General features: G+C 44.0%; 1 protein-coding gene across 1 annotated transcript in view; it reads right to left on the reverse strand.

Moving 5' to 3' along the window:
* CFTR (CF transmembrane conductance regulator) overlaps positions 1–23,345 on the reverse strand; it is a 1,002,572-nt gene that overhangs the window by 708,488 nt on the left and 270,739 nt on the right. The window contains exon 7 of the mRNA XM_069228908.1: positions 717–842. Within this exon, the coding sequence (XP_069085009.1) occupies positions 717–842 (126 nt within the window). The remainder of the gene's footprint in view (positions 1–716; positions 843–23,345) is intronic.

Below are 23,345 nucleotides of genomic sequence, written 5' to 3' on the forward strand. Positions count from 1 at the left end.
TGAAATATGAAGCATATGAGTGTAGATGTATGTTAATATAATTGGAATTCTTGGTGGCATTATCCACTTTAGAGTTACGCATTACAGAAATTGAGCTGGGGCGGACAGTTTCCCATTCACTTGGACAGTGATTAAAAATACAAAATAACATGAAGGTTTGAAATATATACGTTATATATACACGCTCAGCTTTTTGCCTTAAACCTTAAAAAAATCATATATCCGATCCCCTTGATAAGATTTTAATTGATTTGTTGTGCCTTTTTGCTTATTATAAGTTTCTCTGTTTTTTTTAAATCGGTTTGGGAGTTTTATTATGTTGTTTTCCCAATTTTAAAATTGATGGTACAAATAGAACGTAACTACCTGAGGTCGAGCAGAGATTCCCTTAGAAATGTGTTTTAACTTAAACAAATTTTGTCTTTCAAATTGGTAAGTGTTCCTCCTTCCTAAATTGTTAACCACATTTCTGACAACATTTTGTTTTTAAATACAAAAATTATAATAAATAAGTGAAAATCTTTTTATGTCCAGACATATGTAAACAATAACTCACAATTCCTTGCCACACTAACTAGTTTGGAATCGGGAAATAAATATTTTCTTTTTAACAGCCAAAAAAGACTAGTGGCAAGCATTGCATTAGCACTCAGAGAATTGATGATATACTGTACAGAATATGAAGAAATCAATTTCATATCCGGATCAGTACTTACTGTCTTATGGTTTCAATTAGCTTTTCCATGGCATCTTCCCAGCAGTATGCCTTTACTGATTGTATGTTCTCAATAATTTCTGAGGTGATCACAAGCCTCTCGTTTATCTTTCCTGCTCTCTTGTCTCTGTAAGAACATTGGACATAGTAAGAACATTTTACTTCTCAATATAATCTACAGGTAATGAAAGGCATAGGCATGATACATTGAGCTTTGGATTCTATTGCAGCAGCTACCAATTAAAATAGGGCCATGAAAAAAACTGAAGAGCCAATCATGTGAGAGCTCCACCTGATCATCAAACTGCGATATCATATATTAGAACTCTGGAATTCTGATGGCTCCAGTGAAGACCCAGAAGTTGCACAAAGCCAATATTGGCTGGTAGAGACCTGCTCCAACATTCCAATGCTTGCCTTTGTGTTTTCCCTGTTTAATTTAGAAATAACATTCTGCAATCAGTGGGTGGACTGCTCTAATATCATAATTGCCCTTCTGTTTCAGGTTCCTAAGGCTCTCCTTGCGGCTTGGGCCAAAAACTCAGGAACAGGGCCTTTGACAATCATTACAGTCATCAGCAGCAAGCTATAATGCTACAGGCAAGAGGAAGTGGGGATGGAAGATATGGGCAGCCAGAGTGGAAGTAGGAATGGTGGAAGGAAGAAATGCAAGGAATGCAATAGAGAAGGACAGGAGGGATGTAAGGCCAGAGGTAAAGAAAAGGGGGAGGGACTGAACAGTGAATAGAGGAGTGAGCGAGTCAGTGAGCTAATGACTCAGTGAGTAAGTGTGTGAGTGAGCAAGTGGAAAAACCCTAAATGTTATACAGCAATAAGGAAGAAATTCAGCAAAATTGGTAACTATGTCAAAGATGTCCTTTCCTTTAAGATATATAAGAGGCAAAATAGAAATCTTGTCAAAAAGCCACTTGAACAGACCTAGTTCTATAAAAGATAAGATGGATATATGTAAGTATACAAAAGATTGCATATTTCAACTAAGAGATACTGCTCTAGATGAAATCAAAACACTAATCTACAATGCTATATCTACAACCTGTAAGGGACATTATATTCCAATAATAGTCATAAAAGACAAATGTTGACATCAAGGCACTAAGGGCCAAATGTACAAAGCTTTTTCCTTGTCACAAACAGCCCGATTCACAGAATCGGGGCGTTTGCAACAAGAAAAAAATATTTTCCAATGCACAGACCCAATTTTGCGATTTAGTAATCTATTTGCTGAATCACAAAAAAGGTTTGCGAGTCACAATATAGAAGGGGAATTCCCTTCCCAATTGAGAGTCTCAGTGCTATGTATGATTGGTCTGTGACCGTGAATGCGGTCACAAAACAATCGCAGTTAACACCAGTTTTTGGTGCTAACCCTTTCGTAAACGGGAAGGAGCCCCATGGAACCCCTTCCCCTTTGTGAATGGATGCGAAAATATTTTTTCAGTGCCTGCTCTGAAAATATGAAAAGAAAACTTTTCATATTTTTTTTTAAATGTATCCCGTTTTCTTTTACAGAAAATGGGCTGCATTAAAAAAGGACCTGCTTTATTTAAAAGCCGTCACAGACATGGTGGCCTGCTGTCCTTAGCAGGCCACCATCCCTGTGAGTGCGGCCATTCATAATGGGGTCGCAAATTACGACTTCTCTGATGAATATTAATGAGGTAGGTCATTTGCGACCCCATTGGGAATCGCTTTTGGTATTGTGACTAGCAATTTGCCAATCGCAAATATTTGCAAATTGCGAGTCACAACACCAAAAGGTTGTACACCTGGTCCTAAGTTTCTAGATGTCATAAATCCCAGTTTTAATCAGTTGATAGGTCAAATTGTCTCAAAGATGCTAAACTTATTTTCAGCAATAAGCCTGAGAGGCACATCTACTGAGAAGCCTGTATTGGATTTTGAAGTTCCTGACAATTCTCGACCTGAGGGCTTATGTACAAAACTGTTTTTTAGTAGTAAAGCATGTCATTTGCAAAAACTCACACTGTGTGACTACAAAACTCTTTTTTTAAATGTATGAAAGACCTTTAAAAAGTCGGGGAATTCTTTCCAAATCACAAATAAGAGAGGACATGACAAGGTCTTCCTTTCCTATTTAAAGTTCCTATTGAATGTAAAGCAGTAGTTGCAAACTAGTTATCAGTTACCAACCCTAAGATGAACCAGATTTCCCTTTGAGAATCATGTAGGCAGCCTCAGGAGAAGTAGCTAGTGGTCCACAAAAACAACTGCCTACTCCCCTTGAACTATCAGGCAGTGGGGATGGAGATACTACCTACTGCTCAGCATGGCTCATGCATGGAGAAGTGGTACTCCCAACCCACTTGTGCTATTGTCCTTTCAATGAAGGAAAGGCTGGCAGTCATCACAGAGTGCTGGAACTGTCTGAACAGAGGCTGTGTGTCGGCATGCTGACAATGAACCACAATTTAGAGCAGGCCACAAACTCTTGCATATAAAGGAGATATGGCAGCCATTTGGGACTTTTGAGTAAAATGTTTCCTTATGGTTCACAATATTATATGCTTAGCTATCATGATAAATTACAGCCATAGCCATGACCTCCCTACGTGTATCTCGGTTTTCCTTTCTAAAACCTAATACTTCCTTAGGATTTGTATTGCTGGACATCGTTCAAGTTGTTAATTGATTCTAAGAGTTCCTTTGATGGTACAGGAAGATTCTTATATTGGACTATATTACATATGTATATACGAATGTCATGCACAAGGTATTAGAATTCTAGTATACATATACATATTGCTGTGAATAGGGAATTACAGGATGTGAATATTTTGGCTATATTGCAGAAGGGAAGTAGAAACTATAGTTCGTCTTCCACAAGAAAGCATACAGTGACAATGTGTAAGACACCCATTCCAGCAATAGGGTGAAGAGTTAGCGTACACATATATATGCTGTGGTTCTTATGTTTCACATGTTTTATTTCCAGGAATTAACAGTTCAATACAGAGAGTTGGTTACACAGAGATATTGTCAAGATATATCTATTCTCTATCACAGTTAAGGATAACACTCTAAATGACAAGTTACTTCATCATCTCTCATGTTTTGCAGATATTCACTACATCTTGCAGATGTCCTTGGCCATCAGAAGAAACAAGTCAGAGTAGTGGAGTCCTATGTCTTTTTTCTCTCTTACCCCATTCCTCTTTTTCCACTTGTATCACTGGCCTTCATATTCCTGTGAATGTTATTACTGGTATGAGTGGTCAAAGACACATCTCTCCTGTCGGATCCTGAATTCATGCTTATTGCATCCTCACAAAGGGATCACTGACAGAATATTAGTGACAAAAATAACTCGTGGACAGAATACTGTGTCAAAAATAACAAGGAGCAAAACATCAAGAAGGTAAGTACAAATAGGTAAGTATAGATTTACTATTCTTAACTCCACATCTACATACCAGGAAGATGCATATCTCCTCAAGGTACATACATGGGGAGCTATTTATAGTAAAATGGGGCTTCCTATAGAAACTTACCTTCACAATATTTTTGTCCTCGATATTCATGACTTGAATTGGTTTCCAATATTTTGTCTAACTACCCTCACAAAGTGTTACCAAAAAGGAAACTATTTTTAAAACTTGACCTCCCTCTTTAATGAACACTGGATGCATTAAACATTTTTTTCCCATTTGGGAATGCAAATTCAGGGATGTAAGCCTGCTGTCCTTTGCAGACCCATAGTTATGAATCCACAGTGGTCATCATCATCAAATTTAGCTTTATTCACTTAAAAGTGCAACCATCAAAGCACATATTAAAAATCAGCAAATCATAACTAACCATAAAAATTGATAGATATTAGACGGAAAGACAGTGAGATGTTCAGAAACCTAAGAACAGACAAAATGTACTTTTGCCCTCTATATTAGTTAACATCTTGAAAACACAAGCTCAAGAACAAATAATTCTAGAATTCTATGAACAATTGAGAGTTGAGACGAACTGATTCCCCATTTCCACCATATAACTGTAAGGTAATAACTTACTGCAAACATAATTAGGGTGGAGGAATCACTTTTAAAAATCCTAAGAGCAATTAAATAGGACCATGTCCCTAGTTTTAGACACACTGGTCAGCGGGGATTAAGGTAGCTTTGGCAGAAGAACAAAATATGTTCCTAAGTCTCTGGTGCTAACCCACAGGCTGGACACAAATCAGATAAAGATTCTTTAAGCCACCGACATGTGGAGGATTTCAGTGGTAAACAGTCATATAAAAAATGTACATACAAACTCTTAGGGTAGGCTGGCGAAATGGAATCTAAAAAGGGCTCAAAGGAAGGTCCCCTGCCCTGTTTTCTGCAAAGCTATCATGGAGTTTATCTCCCCCTCTGGCCATCAACTCCAGGCACTACGTCTTTCTGGGTGACCTCATTTTCTCAACATTGGACTGAAACAACTAGTCACCAGCCTGCCCCACTCACAACACAGGACATACCCTGGACCCCATTTTTAATGCCAGTGACAGGATCACACATGATGGAGCTAACATGGACCAACCGACACCTCATTCACTTCTACATAACAAGCACACAAGAACCCTCAACTGCACCACCTACCCCCCCTATCAGGAGGTGGGAATAAATCACTGACACCCAATGGACCATCACCTTAAACTTCAACAGACCCAACCCCTCCGGCAGCCTCGAGCAAGACACCTGCAACTTCTCCAAATGGATTGCCAACTGTGCCAATGAGATCACCCTCCCTCATAATGATCCCCAGCACCAGAAGATCCAGCAAGCCTGCCAGCTGGTTCACACCCGAACTCTGCCCACTAAGGAGAGAATGCAAACAATTAGAAAGACAATGGAGCATAAACAAAATGCCAACAAAATGCACCACCTTCAAAGCAGCCCTCAACAAATATCATCACTAACTCAGGAGAGCAAAAAAAGATGCCCTGCTCAGCTGCATCGAGAAAAGTTCCAACCGCTCCAGGGAGCTCTTCAGCATTGTTAGAGATTTCTCCTGTGAGGCAGATACCGAGAACACAATGCGACCTTCCAAAGCCCTCTGAGGCACACTAGCAAACTACTTCCATGACAAAGTTACAGCCATCTACAACAACTTTGACCCTCAATGCACCAGCATCAACCACCTTTTGACCCCAACACACGCCACCCTCAGCCACGTGATCACTGACCGGAAGCTACTATGGATTCAGGAAACAGCAGCCTTCATGAGCTCGACCTACTCTGGATCACCCAACAACCCAAGTCCCCGCTACATCTTCAACCTGGGACAGAGAGAAATCAGCAGCACTCTCGCTCCCATCGTCAACGCCTCCATCACTACTGCCACCATCCTCAATGCTTGGAAACATGCAGAAGTGAAATAGTTCCTGAAGTAACCGTCCGCCATCCCCAGCAAACTCAAAAACTACCATCTGATTTTGCTGCTACCTTACCTCGCCAAAGTTCTTGAAAGAGCCATTTAACCTACAGCTCCCCAAACACCTGGAATACAACAATCTACTGCACACCTCCCAAACCTGTTTTTGCACCAACCACAGCACCAAGACCACTCTGTTCGCAGCAATGGACAACATCAGAACCCTCCTCAATCACAGAGAAAAAGTAGCCCTAATCTTCCTCGGTCTCTCAGCGGGGTTCAAAATCAGTTCCGATCACACCCTCATCACCAGACTCCACCACATTGGTATCAGGAACAACGCCCTCAAGTGGATCCATGCCTTCCTAACAGGACACACCCACAGAATCCGCCTACCTCCTTTTACCTCTGAGCCATAAAACATCATCTGCGGTGTGCCCCAGTGGTCCTCACTCACCCCCACCCTCTTCATCACCTACATGAAACCATTAGCCAAGATCATCCACACCCACAGACTCAACATCATCTCATACACCGATGACATGCAACTCATTCTCTCCCTCTCCGAGGACCATGCCACCCCCAAAGCAAATTTTTGCAATGCCATGACCAACATCACCAAGTGGATGAGGTCCAAGTGCCTAAAACTGAAGATGGACAAGACAGAAGCGCTCATTTACTGAAACAACATCTCTCCCTGGGAAGACACCTGGTTGCCCACTGCACTCAGGCAAGCCCCGACAGACCACACCCACAACCTGGGCATCATATCAACAGCCAACTCACCTTCAAGCGACAGATAAATAATGTTGCCTCCACCTGTTTCCTCAGCCTCTGCATGCTACATAGATTTTCAGATGGATCCTCATCGATGGCAGGAAAATGATAACACAAGCCTTCATCATCTGCATATTAAACTATGGAAATACTCTCTACTCAGCTGCCTTCAAGCTATTCAGAAATCCACAGCTAGACTCACCCTAGACCTCCACAAATGAACCATTATCACCCCTCACTTTCGTATCCTCCACTGGCTACCCGTGCACAAAAGATGCAAGTTCAGGATTCTGACCCTCGGGTGTAAAGCCCTCAACAATATCGGACCCAAACACAACAACCATTGGCTCTCCTTCCACCCACCCAACAGAGAACTCTGATCAACCTCCCTCACCCTCGCACACGTCCCACACATCTGCAGAAGATGCTGCTACCTCGCCACCAAGGCTTTGAACAACCTCCCTGTTAGACCTGACAGCCTTAGTGTGGTCACCCCTAACTTTGTGCCTGCCTCCCTCCACTTTTGAGATACTGCTTTTGCTGGTTTTTAGACTCTGTGCACTTTACCGCTGCTAACCAGTGCTAAAGTGCAAATGCTCTCTCCCTTTAAACATGGTAACATTGGATCACATGCAATTGGGCTATTTAAGTTACTTATAAGTCCCTAGTAGAGTGCACTGTATGTGCCCAGGGCCTGTAGATTAAAGGCTACTAGTGGGCCTGCAGCACTGATTGTGCCACCCACTTCAGTAGCCCCTTAATCTTGTCTCAGGCCTGCCATTGCAAGGCCTGAGTGTGCAGTTTCCCTGCCAATTCGACTTGGCATTTAAAAGTACGTGCCAAGCCTAAAACTCCCCTTTTTCCACATATAGGTCACCCCTAAGGTGTGCCCTAAGTAACCCCTAGGCCAGAATGGTAATACAAAATCCTGATGGCTGGTGGAGTTGGATTTAATATTACTGTTTTAGAAATGCCACTTTTAGAAAGTGAGCATTTCTCTGCACTTAAATTTTTCTGTGCCTTACAATCCTTATCTGGCTGGGTTTAGTTGAAAGCTCCTTGTGCATTCACTCAACACACCCCAAACACAGGATACTCAGCCTCACTTGCATACATCTGCATTTTGAATGGGTCTTCCTGGGCTGGGAGGGGGAAGGGCCTGCTCTCTCACAAAGGACTGCCACACCCTCTACTGGGACTCTGGCAGACAGGATTGAACTGAAAGGGGACCTGGCGCACTTCAAAGCCTCTCTTTGAAGTCTCCCCCACTTCAAAGGAACATTTGGGTATAAAAACAGGGCCTCTGCCCTACCACCTCAGACACCTCCTGGAGAAGAAACCAGAATCTGCACCCTGACAAGAAGAACTGCCTGGCTGCCTAAAGGACTCACCTGACTGCTTTCTGAAGAGGACTGCTGCCTTGCTGTTGCCCTGCTGTCTTGCTGCTCTCTTGCTTTGCTGCAGAAGTGCTCTCCAAGGGCTTGGATAGAGCTTGCCTCCTGTTCCCTGAAGTCTCAGGACCAAAAAGACTTCTCTCCTGCAGCTGAAATTCCAGTGCGGCGAAAATTCAACGCACCGCCTGCCAAGAACGATGCACAGCCTGCTTGCGGTGAGAAATTTGCAGCACGCCGAATCCGTAACGACGCAGGCCGACTTTGCGACAGAAGATAGACGCAGCGACGCGACCGGAACTCCGACGCACTGCCCTACTGGATGGACGCAAGCTGACTCAGAACAACAACGCCTGACTTCCTGAGAGTAATCGACGCAGCGCCTGCCGTGCGGAAGAAAATTCCACGCACCGCCTACCAGAATCGCCACAGCCCCTGTGACTTCGCTCCACAAGCCCAGGATTCCACACATAATCCCCGGGGGGCCTGAAAACCCCGCAACCCAAAGAGGATCCAAGTCTGCGTGCCAGAAATTGATGCAACGTCTTCCCCGCGTGGAAAATAATGACGCAAGTCTGTGTGCGAAGGGGCGAAACCGACGCACACTCACCATTTTCCGCACACACCCTCCTCTGTGGTCCCTTGTGAGGATTTTTCAATGCAAACCAGGTACTTTGCCCTGCAAGATACACTTGTTGTTTCTAGGAGAACTTAAGACACTTTTTATTGCTTTTACAGTAATATTTCAACTCTAAGACACTTGATATCACTTTCAGTGATATCCCTACAATTGCTTATTTCATCTTTAATCGTTTTGACCTGCATTTATCCAGATAAATATATTTTTCTAAACACTGTGTGGTGTATTTTTGCGGTGTTATATTGTGGTACTGTATGATTTATTGCACATTGCCTTCTAAGTTAAGCCTGAGTGCTCAGTGCCAAGCTACCAGAGGGTGGGCACAGGATAATTTGGATTGTGTGTGACTTACCCTGACTAGAGTGAGGGTCCTTGCTTGGGCAGGGGGTAACCTGACTGCCAACCAAAAACCCAATTTTTAACACTCCCACTCTGCCTGTGAACAGCACACACCTTGCCAGACTTCAGAAAAAAAATCCAGACCTGGCTCTTCGATGAAAGGCCACCAGCACCCAGCATCAGCCCTCAGCACCTGGAGGCTGTCCCTGGTTCTACAAATTCCAAATGAGTGATTGATTGAAAAGACTTGTTCGTGAGCCATCCAGTAATCTCACACACAGCATACTTTTCATAGATATAGTCCTAACAGTATGTTTTTAGCCTATTTACATCAGATTTATAGACAGAAATGGGGGCATCCCAGAATTTTTGCAGGCCAAGGTTCAGGAACCAGTTGTGCACACATTTTAACCAAGGTATTTGTAGAGCACTGTGCTCTCTAGACGCTTCCTGTTCTCTTTTAGCCCTGGAGTAGCCCACGTTCGCACCCATTGTGCCAATGGTTCAATGATATCACATTTGAGATTTGTTTGATCACGAGGTAAAAAAGAAGCGGAATTAAGAAAGTGCTGACCGGGCAGGAAAGAAGTGATCGAGCAAATGTGTTTTCAGCAGTAACCAATTGCTGATGGTCAGAGTATCCCCACACCTCTGCTCCGAAGACAGCATCACTTTGGGCTTTAGCATTATACATTTCCAGACCTGGAGAGATTGACAGAGAACTAGTTTAATTGTATAACCGCAAAATAGCTACATTAAATAAGAAGTGTGCTTTCATTTTGCTGAAGTTCCCACTGAAATTTATCGAAAATCCTAATCTCAAAATAATCTATTTTACGGATTCTTTCCAAGGGTTTGTCCCTGATTTTGATTGTACAATTTTAAGGGGCTGAACAGCATAAGTTTGGTTTTAGTTGCATTCAATTCCAAACCTCTACCGTTGTAAAAATTCTAGAAAGTTGTCAGTTAGGGCCTGCAGACCCATAAGGGTTTTAGAAATAAGAAGGGAATCATTAGCAAAAAGAGGTACTGCGATCTTCCTCTTATTTAAAATGGAGAGTCATTCTGGCAATCTAAAAGTGTCTGGACTACGTCATTGATATATAGAGTATATAGAGTGGGAGCAAGAACACACCCTTGCCGTACGCGTCGCTAAATTGGGATGCACTCAGTTAGTTACCCCTTGCTGCCCCACTGGACCTGGGTGTAATTCTCTTTATGTAGCTCTGCTATACGTTTGAACAGTTCCCTGGAGTTCCCTGGTTCTCCCATCTGGATCAAAACTGTCTAGAGCCTCCCCTTGGGAATGAGGTCAAAAGCAGCTCTGAGGTCAACAAAAAACACATATAATTTTTGCCTCCTTAACAGGAAATACTTCCAGTACAGGAGTGCCAGCCTAAATACTTGATCGGTGGTGGACTTAGGTCTAAATCCAGCTTGAAGTGGGGACAAAACCTCAGTATCCCTGACCCATGTTAGAAGTTTGTCCAATAACTGCCTGGCAAAATCTTTTTGTAGGTTATCAATGAGGCTATTAGGACAATAGTTAGATGGAAGGCAGTAGTCTTATAGACAGGAATTACCTCAGCTCCTTTCTATGTTTCTTTCGGGGTTTATGGCATTTGAAATAAGGTTAATGTAGCTAGTTCAATTCATACGCTCTTGTTTCAACTAATCATCCAGGATTTTGTCAAGGCCAGGAGCTGTCGCAGTTTAAGGAGCTGTGTGGCTTTAGCTGAGTCCTCAATATAAAAGTGCACAAGCTAAATATTCTATTTCATGTCCTACCTGCTTACTGAGAGCTGCTCAAAGACTATAAGCATATCACAATCTAATTCAAGGTCTCCTGGGGCCAATAGTTTAGTAAAATGGGCCACACAGAATCCAGGTTGAATATGATACTGGTATATTTTGTTGGCGTCTCTAGCACCATGGGATAAAATTTGCCAAAAAGATCTGTTGTCTTTCCGATTTATGGCTAAGAGAAAATCCTGCCATATATTATCATCCCAAGGTCTTCTAGTGGAAGTAAGTGCAGCTTTATAATTAGCCCTAGTGTCTTTTACCTCAATTGCCACTTGCTATTTAAGGGCTGCTTTTAGATGTATTTTAGCATTTTTACAAACATCATTGAACCTTTTGACCGCCGCCCACAGTCCTTGCGGTCTCTTTGAGCCATTTGACCACTGCCCCCAGGTCTTGTTGTCTCTGGTTGGTTTTCTGATACAAAATATTTTGCAAATCGTTACAGTTTGTGAATATCTAAGATCGGGATTTCAGAAACATGGGAAAAGTTCAAAAATCGGATGGTGCAGATACAAATAGACCATAAATTTAAGCATACAATTTTGAATTTGACAACGCCTTCGCAACGTATCTCTCCTATGATTCCCTGCTAGCTTAGGTTCGGGCACCACCGTACACAGGACAGTGGTAGTCCTATTCAGCTCATGCCATCTAAGGGATAGTAAAAGGGGATTATGATCACTAACAGAGCAAGCTTCAATTTTCATATCATTTAGTAGAGGCCACAATCTTACATCTCAGAAGATTAGTCAATTATCCTAGTCTAAGACCCGTGTTTAAAGGTGGGCCTCCGTTAGAGGTCAGAATTGGTGCAATCATTGCAGGCCCTAAGCCCTAATGCCCCGACTTACTAACATAGAGGTTTGTTGAAGAGCAGCGTGGGAGAGAGTATGCAATTGCCTCCCTTCCAGCTGAAGTGTACGCCATTGTTTATCTTCAAACTCAGTGAGCTCATTAACATAAAAGGATGGCTCAAGGAAGTATATGGCTTGTTGTTGCTAGGACTCCCGGAGTCTGTCTAATAGGGTTAAGGTGGAGAACTCATGTCCAACAGGTAGAGGTCTAAGGTACACATTAATTAAAATCAATTTCAAACCCTAGGGAAAATCATGTAAACCCCCATTATATCGGGGCAATCAATTGTCAAAACCACATGAGCACAGTTTAAGTCATTCTTAAGCAGAATAAGTAAACCTCTGTTGGCACATATGCGCTTCTCAAAGGTATGAGCCTCTACGCTGATTGAAACAAACCCACTAATATAAACCTTTAGTAGGCCAGGTCTCTTGAAACAAGCAAATATAATAGTTGTTAATAAAGGAAACCCACTCTGTATCTTTAAGCTTGTTCTTAATGCCAGCCATGAAAACCTTGAAATCAGAGACAGAGTAGGACCTGGGGGAGAGTTTCTCTTTGGAGAGGTTGGCTCTAAATAAGTACAAGTCCTGCTTGTATTAGGGTTGGTACGATGCTCATGAGTGTTATATTAGACCCATCCATTCTAAAAATACTATCACAGACTACATCGTTAGGAGGATAATAACAAGGTTGATCGTCAGCAGCAGGATCAGCCTCGATAGAGGGTCAATCGCTGGTGATTCAGTGTAGGCCATTGTATCAGGCACAAAAGAAGAAGTACGAGAGATAACCTTGTTATTAGGACGAGAACAGTTAATAGGAGGTGCCAATTTCAGACATACAGCTAACTTTGTGGATGCCTCAAAATGGCTCCTGCGCAACTCAAAATTTATGAGATTATCAATTAATGTAGTCTACCTCAAAGTCACAGCATTATAGTCAAAAGCTGTAGTTGCCAGACAATGTCGTTTAGCACGTTCAATATCAGAGCGAATAATTGAAAAACAATCTATCTCGCTCCTCAGCCAATGTATCACTTTATTAATCAATGAATTATTATCTTCAAAGGTCCCATTAATTAGCTAAAGAACCCGTGTCATATAGAACGTTTTCTTAGTACCTTTTTGTGCAAGGGTTTTAGGAGGGTATCCTTGAAACCGGGGTTGTCTGAAACAGCTAACCTCGGCCCAGCCGGTGCTGATGGCAACTCCCTAAGGGTTCCCTTGTTATGGTGGTAGAGTACGTAGTCAATTACAGGAAGCTTTACATTGCAACTTGCCTAAATAATAATCATGAGGCAGGTCATTTTGCAAACCCCTGAGAATGAACAATTTGCAATGCTACCTATTTGTTCATAGGTTACATTGTAATTTGTATTTCCATTTCCAAACATGTCAGTGTGTAATTTGCTCATGCTTGGTCTGTGCCTTAGAGTAGTACATCCGTGTAGGACATTTGGTTACTGGCTGAGAGGGTTAGAACCCCTCTCAGGCAACTCCCACAATCCCCGTGAAGGTGAAACACAAAAGTCACTAAATTAACCTATTCATAATCCTCTAGAAGCTTGGCACAAAATCAGTCAGGCTAAAATTAGAAGCAATGTATAAAGTATTTATGCAGCGCACAAACAGTAACAAAGCGAAAACACATAAAAGAAAAATTGCAAACCAATTTAGAGAAATAGAGTACATGTTAAAAAATAAAAATGATACCGGAAGACGAAAATCCGATCAGTAGGACCGGAGATATTCATTTATAATATTTTAGGTAAAAAATGTGCGTAAAAGTACAAAGCGCCACTCGCAGTCATTTGGTCACGCCAGACCGGGCAAAAGTCACATGTTTAGACAGACCACAATGGAGCGCAGGTCCGATACAGGGACCAAGTTAGTCCTGCGGAAGGGTTGCTGTTACAAAGAGTTCCATTTGCAAAGAGCATAGAGATAGTCACTGATGGTCGTCACTGTAGCGCAAAGAGCGACAAACATGTTCATCACTGCTATAGTGTGAATAGCCAGTCGGGCATCGAAGATAGTCGTTGCTGGAACTTTGCCTTGGCGGTCCCCGCAGGCTGTCATTGCAGTAGCGCAGAATGCAGATCTTGCATTGCCGGTTGTCACTGGCGGTTGCTGTACCGCGAGAAGCAGGTCTAACTGGAGCGTGGCATTGGCAGTCATCATGGGTGGCAGAGCCTCAACACAAAGGAGCCCATTTACGGTTGCAAATAAACCAAATTTCATGATTTCATTTTTTCTTCTTTGGAGGAGCTCTAAATGGTGCCAGCCACGTGTCCAGCACCCTAGGGGCATCTCCTGGGACTCAAGAACTCACTTCAGGAGATGCCAGCAGAGCTCAGGCAGGTCTAGTTGCAGGTCCAGGCAGGTCCAGTTGCAGCAGGTCAGCTTGGCAGCTGCAGGGAGGCCTCTTGGTTTGTCATATCCCTGTAGCTCAAACAGGTCAGCCAACTGACCCTTGGAGTAACTCTGGGTTAGCCAGGGACGGCAACAAGCAGGTAGAGTCTTCCTTCTCAGACAGCAAGGCAGTACTCAGTCCAAGGGAAGTCCTCTGTCAGGAGAGCAGTCCTTCTTCTGTAACTTCCACAGGCCCAGGAGTGTTCTGAAGAGTTGGTCTGAGGGTTCAATATTTATAACTAGTTCCCGACTTTCTGTGTTGGGGAACACCCTGTCCTAGCCCTACATCTGGTTCTGGAAAGAGTTTCCCTTCCACTGTCAAGGCTCCAAGAAATATGGGGTGACAAAAGGCTGGTGTCAGGTTCCTTTGCGTGTGCTTGAGGCAAGCCTTTAGAAGTGCAGTTGGAGCAGGGCACAGCTCCATCCACCAGCCATCCTGGCAAACTGATCCATCGTGTCCACATCCAGTCCCCTTTGTGTCACTGCTTTGGAAGAATACACAACCCCCAACAGTAGAGTTATTTACAGTCATGTGACTTGCTACACTGCCAAAAGGTTAGGATAGAAAATACCAACGTTTTTAAAGTATTTTTTAAGCTGTGCCTTAAAATCCTACTCTTCCATTAAATAGGTTTTTAAATTATAATTCATTTGAGTTCAAACACCATATCTTTATCTGCTCCCAATCCATAGTTAGAAGTTATTAAATGTCATAAGGTAACCCAATGCTAGTCAATGGGAGAGCTAGACCTTAGTGAAAAATTACTTTAGGAGTTTTTCTCAGCCAGGAAATGTAAAATTGAAACGCAAGTGTCTTATGTTTTAAATACCATGCACATTGCCCTCTGTGTCTTGAGGGCCTACCTTATGGGTGACTTGTAAACATTAAAAAGGAAGATTTAGGGGGCGTGGCTAAAATGGCGGTGGAGTAGTATGCAACTTTCGTCTCTCCGCCACCGGACCCTACATAGCAGCAGTTTACCAGGGTCCTTGTCGTCCTAGCTCAGTGGTAGATGGCACCTGAGCCTCATGAACGGTGACAGACCAAGGCAGGGGCCCAGCAGCGGTGACCTTAGTAAATCCAGCTGTGAACAAGGAGCTCGCGATTATCAAGACGGGGATTAGATTAACTCAGCATATCGTCTCCGGCTCCGTACAAAAGAGTTAGCTGACTGGTGACCAGCAAGATCTGGTGTTGGCGGTCCCCACATCGGCTCCCTAACCAAGGCACTTTGGCGGGGGCCAGCCATCCGTGGATCTGAGTGCCTGCGTGAGGAGGAGGAGTCGGGGACCAGCAGCCCATACACTGACTGGGGTAGCTGACTCGGCATCGCGGCGACCCCCTTATACATCTGCTGGATGTCGCACTGGGAGCCCTGCAGTGCTTAACTATTGGATGATGGGGCTGCAGGGGGAGAGTTGTGTTCCACCATGGACCTCTGGGGCATGCAACTGACGCCTGTACATTGCTGACGCTCCACTAATTGAACTAACAGAAAAAGGGAACTCCTCTGCATCCAGAGCAGCATGGGCCCAGATCCTGTAGACCCATCAGATCTTTCCTCAGCCTAGAGGCTGCCATGCTGATGCTGCTTGCCCGCTGGATGGCGACTGGCCCTGCATTTGTACGAAGGCCCCTTACTGATGCCTACTTAAGCTGGGGTGATTGCATGCCCCTCCTACTCTCTGACATTGTGGCCTCGAAGCACAAGAAAGAGCAGTCTGTCAGGGAGCTACTTACCAGGTCCACGCCAGCCCCGAACAAAGGCCATATGACTGGCACTCAGTCATCTGCCCCCTGTGACTCTGAGGTCTCCCCAGGCTCAGAATCTGCACCATTGACTTGGTGCTTCATTTCATCTTTCTTCAAGTCATTAAAAGCAGACCACCACTCCCTTAAAAGCGATCTTTCTAAGGACACACAAGACCTCCACCACGATGTAGCCTCAGTGGGAGATCACTTCTTTGCTTTAGAGGATAGGTGAACTGCATGAGGTGAGGAAACTGAGATGATACTACAAGACACTCTCCACCTCCAGGAACAACAGGAAGATCTGAGACTCTAAGCAGAAGAGTTGGAAAATAGGTCCGCCGTAACAACATACGAATGAGGGGGTCCTGTGGGTGCGGAGGGGTCCAACATCATGGAACACATCCAGGCTCTCTTCCTATCCATTCTTGACTGGGATGACAACACTGAACTACAACTCGACAAAGTCCACCAGGTAGGCGTGCCAGGAGGCCCCACAACTAGACCACCATATGGTGTGGCTTGCGTTCACCTCTATCAGATTAAAGGGGACATGCTGAGAGCTGCTGAGTCAAGCATAACATTAGCTGTAGGGGCCATACCATAGGACTTTACCAGGACATTTCTTCACTCACTCTCCAGCGTTGACAGGAACTCAAACCGACGACAGACTTCCTTCACTCCAAAGAGATAACATATGGCTGGGGGTACCCTTTTCGGGTGATCTTTAAGTGGAATGGACAAATCCATTGTCCCTTGAGAGACACCTGCTGCATCTTGGACCTGCCAGTCGACCTCCCAACTCACCTGGCTCCCCTTGCAGCTCCCCAACTGGGGTTTTGCCTTGACGGAGAGCCAGGAAGCAAGGACAGCATTCCTACCTAGATCCAGGGGACCGTGCCTGTGAACATCAGGTAGTCCTAGACCACTTAACCTCTGAAGCAGGGGGAGGCTCCACCTAACAGATCTCACACAATCAACTCCCCATCTTCAGACACTCACACTGGTTGTCCTCAACATCCTGTGAGGCATTATCTGTGTCAGCCCCCCCAGGTCCATGCCAGTTATCAAGCGCACCATTCTAAATGGACCTTTCTTGTCCACTCGGTTATTGGTATGATTGTTTTTCTGGTTTGTGTTTTAGTTGTGGCCTTTACATGCTTTCACTGTAAAAAGAATGGGTGGGACACCTCTTTTGTTGAACCTGTCTGGGATTCCCGTACTGCTTCACATATCGACCACACACCTTGTGGTACTTTACTAGCCCCTTTATGACTGCCTTGCACCTCCGATATTGAGCCTCAATGTTAGAGGCCTGAACAGCCCTGTTAAATGGAGGGCTGTTCTCTCCCTCTTCGAGTGGTAAGGTTGTGATATCAGTCTACTCCTGGAGACCCACCTGTAAAAAGCAGATGTGCACCACATACAACCCTGCTGGTTCCTAAGGCAGTTCAGGTCTCCAAACCCCAATAAAAGAGAGGGGGGTCGCTATTTTGTTTTTCTGTGGTGTTAAGGGTGAAATAGAGTCAAACATATCTGAATGTAAAGGGCGTATGTTAGCCTATATAGTGCACCTGGGCTCCTTTTCATTTACCCTCGCTAATGATTATGCCCCTGATGAGCAGCAAGAAGCATTCCTCATAGAAACTATCTTGCAGGTCCTCCAGACCCCTGACGCATCCATGCTGGTGGGTGGCGACTTCAATTTCATGCTAGATAATGACCTGGACTGCTCTGGTCATCGTTCAGACCACAAGGGGGCTCTATCATCGCTAGGTCAACAATGGTTGGCCGAGTGTGCACTGGGTGATGTCTGGAGAATGCAACATCCCAAGGTGCGAGACTACACTTACTACTCGACAGCACATAAGACTTATGCGCGTATTTATTATTTCTTGGCAACTTCCGCCTTACAGTCCCTATTACATAGCTCCTCCATAGACCTTAGATCCATCTGAGACTATGCTCCGCTGTCCCTAACGGCGAAGGTTGATTTTGCTTATATGCGGTCATCTCGTTGGTCCTTGTAGGAGAATCTACTTCAATCCTAGTCAACGGTTGAGGCAAATCGGAAAACATTTTTAGTTTATCTTCTCACTAATGACACAGGTCAAGTGGCCATAGACTCACTATGGGAAACCTTGAAGTTAGTGGTGAGGGATGACCTCATTTCCATTTTGGCATCTTAAAACCACTCCGGGTAGAGAAATGACAAGAGCTTGAATTGAATGTTCTGGAGCTTGAAGCAGTTCATAAAAGAACCTGGGGCCCTCCTGGGTCTGGAGAGCTAGAGAAAATGCATAAACTTTTCCAACTGCTTGACTTAGAGCAGAATACGCCCTAGTCCGACTTAAAAAATAAATTTTACTTTGGTAGTAATCCCAGTATTCGGTTGCTCGCCAATGCTTAGGGGCTAAGATTCACTCAGGTAGTGTCCCTAAGAACCGCCTCACTCCGTCCTCTGAGGCCCACTTGGACTCAGAGAAAGCGTTGGCGTTTCAGTGCTCCTATAGTGTCATCTATACTGATGACGACTCAACCCCTGTTGATCTGTCAGACTATTTGGCCAAATGTCCGCTGACACCCCTCCCAAGCCACGCGGCTACCACTCTCGATAAACTGATTAGCTGTGCAGACGTGATCTCGGCTATAGCCTACCGGCAGCTGAAAAAGTCTCTTGGGCCAGATGCCTTCTCAGCATTGTTTTACAAAACATTCTTTCAAGTGCAGGCTCCCGTCCTCACCTGATTATTTGATTACTTGGCCAAATCAAGCTCCCTCACAGATACCATGTTGGAGGCATCGATCTTGGTTATTCCCAAGCTGGGGAAGGACCCTACTCATAGACCAATTTACTGTTTAAAAGTCAATGCCAAATTATTCACAGACATACTGGCCAGCCGCCTTAACCTATACATAATGGGCTTGATAGCACCAAACTAGGGAGGTTTCATCTCCACACGCCAATGTGGAGATAACACGCAGTGAATTTTCCACCTAATGGATAAGGCCTCTGGATCACAAAGGGAGGTTCTTCATGGAAAAAGCATTCAACTGAGTGAGCTGGCCCCATCTTTTTAAGACGCTGGAGCTCTTTGGCTTTGGGGTCTGATTTATAAAATGGATAAAGAGTATTTGTAGCACCCTGAGGGCCGTAGTACACATTAATGGTATCCTTTCCCAACCCTTCCCTATTCATTGAGGAACACGCTAAGTGTGTCCACTTTCCCAACTCCTTTTTTTCCTGTACATAGAGCACTTCGCACAACACCTCTGTGTGCATCCTGACATCACAGACATCCAGTTCGGAGGGGTCTGCATCTTGTTAGTATGTAGATGATGTAATTCTGTCTGTTGAGAATCCCCAAATTACCCCCCCTAGCCTTAATCACAGAGCTCCAGACCTTCAGTTCCAGCTCTGGCTTTAAGGTCAATACACAAGAATCTAAAATATTAAACCTTACTGTTGTCCCACAAACTGAAACCCTAATTCATGCCAAACTTCCTTTTGATTGGGCATCTCACAGCATTCTTACTTGGGAAATAAATTGGCAACCTCTATAGCTAAAACCATCTCCATTAATTATGCTGCCTTACTCATCCAGATCCGGACTGATATTTCCAATTGGGAACACTTGGGTCCTTCCTGGTTTGGTAGAGTGGCAGCCATTAAGATTGTCACTCTTCCAAGAATCCTTTACCTTTTTTGAGCCCACCAAAACACGCACTCCGGTCTATACAATCTGACATAAATAAATGTATTTAGGTAAGGAAGTGACCTTATCTATCTCGGTCCCTTAGTCACAGACCACTAAGGAGGGAGTTCTTGTAGTCCCCTCTTTATTACATATTACCAGGCCTCTCAGCACCACTTCTTAGTGGTGTGGGACAGATCCCTCATTGAGAAGCATTGGTACTTCATGGACCAAGCAGCGGCAGTTCACACATTTGGAAGGAACCCTGGCTCCCTCAAAACCAAGGAGCCTAAGGTATTTGTTCCTCCCCGGTCACAGGATTGTTCCTTCGAGTCTGGGATTCAGTGGCCATCAAAGCTAAACTTACTTCTTTCCCATCCCCAATGACACTAATTTTAGGGACCCAGATTTCTCTCCGGGATTACAGCCTAAGCAATTTCAGTGATGGCAAGCCGGAGGCTGTAAAAGGGCAGGGTACATGTTTGATGATCAAGGGATTATCTCCTTCGAACAACTGAAACAAGACTATGGACTGGAGGAGGCGGATCGTCTTTCATATCTGCAGGGTTCTACACCCTTCAGTGAAGCCCCTCATTCAGAGACTAGGGACATCTTTTAAAACATGGCTTGTACACAAGTCCAATGATAAGCGTCTCATCACTGAATTGTATGCTCTAATAGGTCAAGGCGAAACCAACCATCGATCCGCTGGCCAGAAACGGTTGGAAGCAGAAATCAGTAGGGCTTTGACTGATGCAGACTGGGTCGACATTTTATACCGAGCTCATTATACTGCCCACATGTCTAGTACAGAGACCTTGTATAAAATAGTATCTTACTGGTATCTCACTCCTGCCAGGCTTGGCTCCTGGTGCCCTGAATGTTCTAAAGAGTGCTGGTGAGGTTGCAGTGGCACTGGGATGCTCCTCCATCTCTTATGGCACTGTCCAAAACTCAACTCTTTCTGGGACCAGGTTCTTAATGACACTGATCAAGCCTTCATGAATTAGATCCATCGCTTACTAGCATTTCAAATTCTCTGCCTGCCCAACCCCCAGAGGTTCACTCTCCATTCACAGCGTGGTATACACATGGCGCTGACTTTGAGCACTGCACATCAAGTCATCCTTGCCCTATTGGGCACAGAAAAATCCCTACAATACACTACTTGGCTGCACAAACTATGGGGCATCCTGGGTATGGAGTGGCTACCACTCGCGCTAGACAAGAAAGCTGATACATATGCTTCGGCATGGGCCCCGTTCATACAAATCCTCTCCTCAGAATTTAATGAACTGATGTGCCCAACCTGTTTTAAAGTACTTCGTCTGCTGTCTACACCAGAGCCCTCTGCACCCATGATCTCCTACTAGGAGGCTAAACCCACAGGTTCCCCCTTTCCTATTTGAGTGACGACAAGTGGCCCATTAAAGCTCATTAGCCTCCGCTATGTGAAAGGTTGGGGGGTTCATTTATTTGGGTTGAAATGTTCTAAAAATTCCCTTTTGCCTCATTAGCGTTGCCAGTCCCAGGGTTGTAGGCTTAACGCTGTGTATGCTTGATTAACAGGACCTCCAACGCTGACAACCTTGATGGGTTGTAGGCTAATAGCTGTGTATCACTAGTCACTTTGGGGCTTTAATAAATAGAATTGATTCTTTGAAAAGGAAGGTTTAGGAGTGGCCTAGTCGAAATAGCAGTTTAAAACTACGATACAGGCTGCAATGGCAGGCCTGAGACATGTTTTACATGTAGTGCCATTTACTAGGGTCTTACAAGTAAATTAAATGTGCCAATTAAGTGTAGACCATTTTACCATGTTTTAGGGAGAGGACACAAGCACTTTAGCACTGATTATCAGTGGTAAAGAGCACAGAATCCTAAGGCCAACTTCACAAATTCAGCAAAACAGGAGGGGTGAAGGCAAAGTTTGAGGGTGATCTTGCATAGATGGTCAGGTACAACAATCAGGATTTTATTACCAAAAACCTTTTCCCAGCTAAAGTAATTTAAAAGATGGTAAGCATTACATTTCAAGCTTTCTAAGCTTTGCATACTGTTCAAACAGCCAAACACTTTCCCCTGGGCAGGTACACAGAAACAACGTTGCCAGACAATACAGAACAGTTCTTAGTGGAAATGGACATTTGAAAGCTATTAGCACTGCCCAGTCTTTTCTGCTGCTTTTGATACCCTGCTTCATACATTGTTGATTGAACTTCAACAATCTCTGGGTACAAAGAAGTAATTCTAGAATGTCTTAGATCTGTGTGTATTGATCTGCTGAGATACAATTTTGCAGAATGTAAGGTCCTGCATGGCTCAACCCTTGTATCCTGCCTTCTTAACAATTATATGACACTACTACACAGCTTATTAAGTCCACTACGTTGTGAATACATACAGTTGGTTGAAACTGAAGAGAATCAAGAGTGAATGGTTAATGGTGCTTTCTAAGAATTTAATCTCAAAATTACCTGCGGATACATCCTCTATAAACTGGAACAAGGGGATATCAGATTTGTCCACAGATAATGCTGTAGATGTCACCCTTGGCACTTCTTTATCAATGGAATACCATATAAATCTAAAAAAAAATAATTCATTTTTAAAACATATTACATCTATCCATTGGATACTGTCACTCCTAATTGAGATGGCCACACTGGGGGTAGCTACTGTAAGCTTTTGTCTAAATTATTACCGTTATTACAATTAGGTGAAGTTTTCCTGTCCCCGACCTAGTCCTTACAAGTTCCTACCGAGACCCTAACAATGCTTAGACCTTGCTACTGGGTGTGTGAGGTTCCTTCCTGGCTCCGGTTGCACCTCCATAGTTGCTCCCTCTCACTCTTGCTCTTTCTTGCCCTCTCCTCGTTCACAATTGCTCCACTCTTCAGCTTCAGATCTTTCATTGTTTTTCATTGGTTTCATTCTAGACTTTTTGGTTTTGCCACTGTTTTTGTTCAGTGTTCTTCCAATTTGCCTTGTTTGCTTCTGATTCTCTTCCCCTCCTTCATATCTCTGTTTACTGTGCTTGCCCTGTTTTGTATTTTATCTGGCTCTGCATTGCCTCTCTGTTTGCTTCGTTTAATCCATTTTCACCTGATGGTACTGTTCTTGCCACCTCATTACTTCTCTGTCTGTTTGTTGATTCTATAACCCTTGCTGCTCAACATGTCTCTCAAATCTTTATTAACCCCTAGCTCTCATTTGCTCATTGTTGTTCACTTTCACTTTTTGCTCCTCTTTCTTGTTTTCCTTCCTCCATTTCCCACTACACTGATTGCTTGTGACATCAGTGCCTTCTCTTTTCCATCCTACAGCTTCCTGCTCATTTCCCACACTTTTCCTCTTCTCTACCTACTCGTCATTCATGCTCCACATCTAAGCCAACTTCACCCCAGATACAATCTGCCGGGATCACATGCCAAATTCACCAATATCATTGCAAATTAGTCTTACCCCTCAGTCTTGACTGTAGTGCCTTCATCCTCCTCAGACACCTGCATTTCTACCAGGAAGACTGCACCAACTCTAACACAACGGCACTACTCGAAAACCTGGAA

Source organism: Pleurodeles waltl, chromosome 4_1 (assembly GCF_031143425.1).
Source record: "Pleurodeles waltl isolate 20211129_DDA chromosome 4_1, aPleWal1.hap1.20221129, whole genome shotgun sequence".
Taxonomy (NCBI): Eukaryota; Metazoa; Chordata; class Amphibia; order Caudata; family Salamandridae; genus Pleurodeles; species Pleurodeles waltl.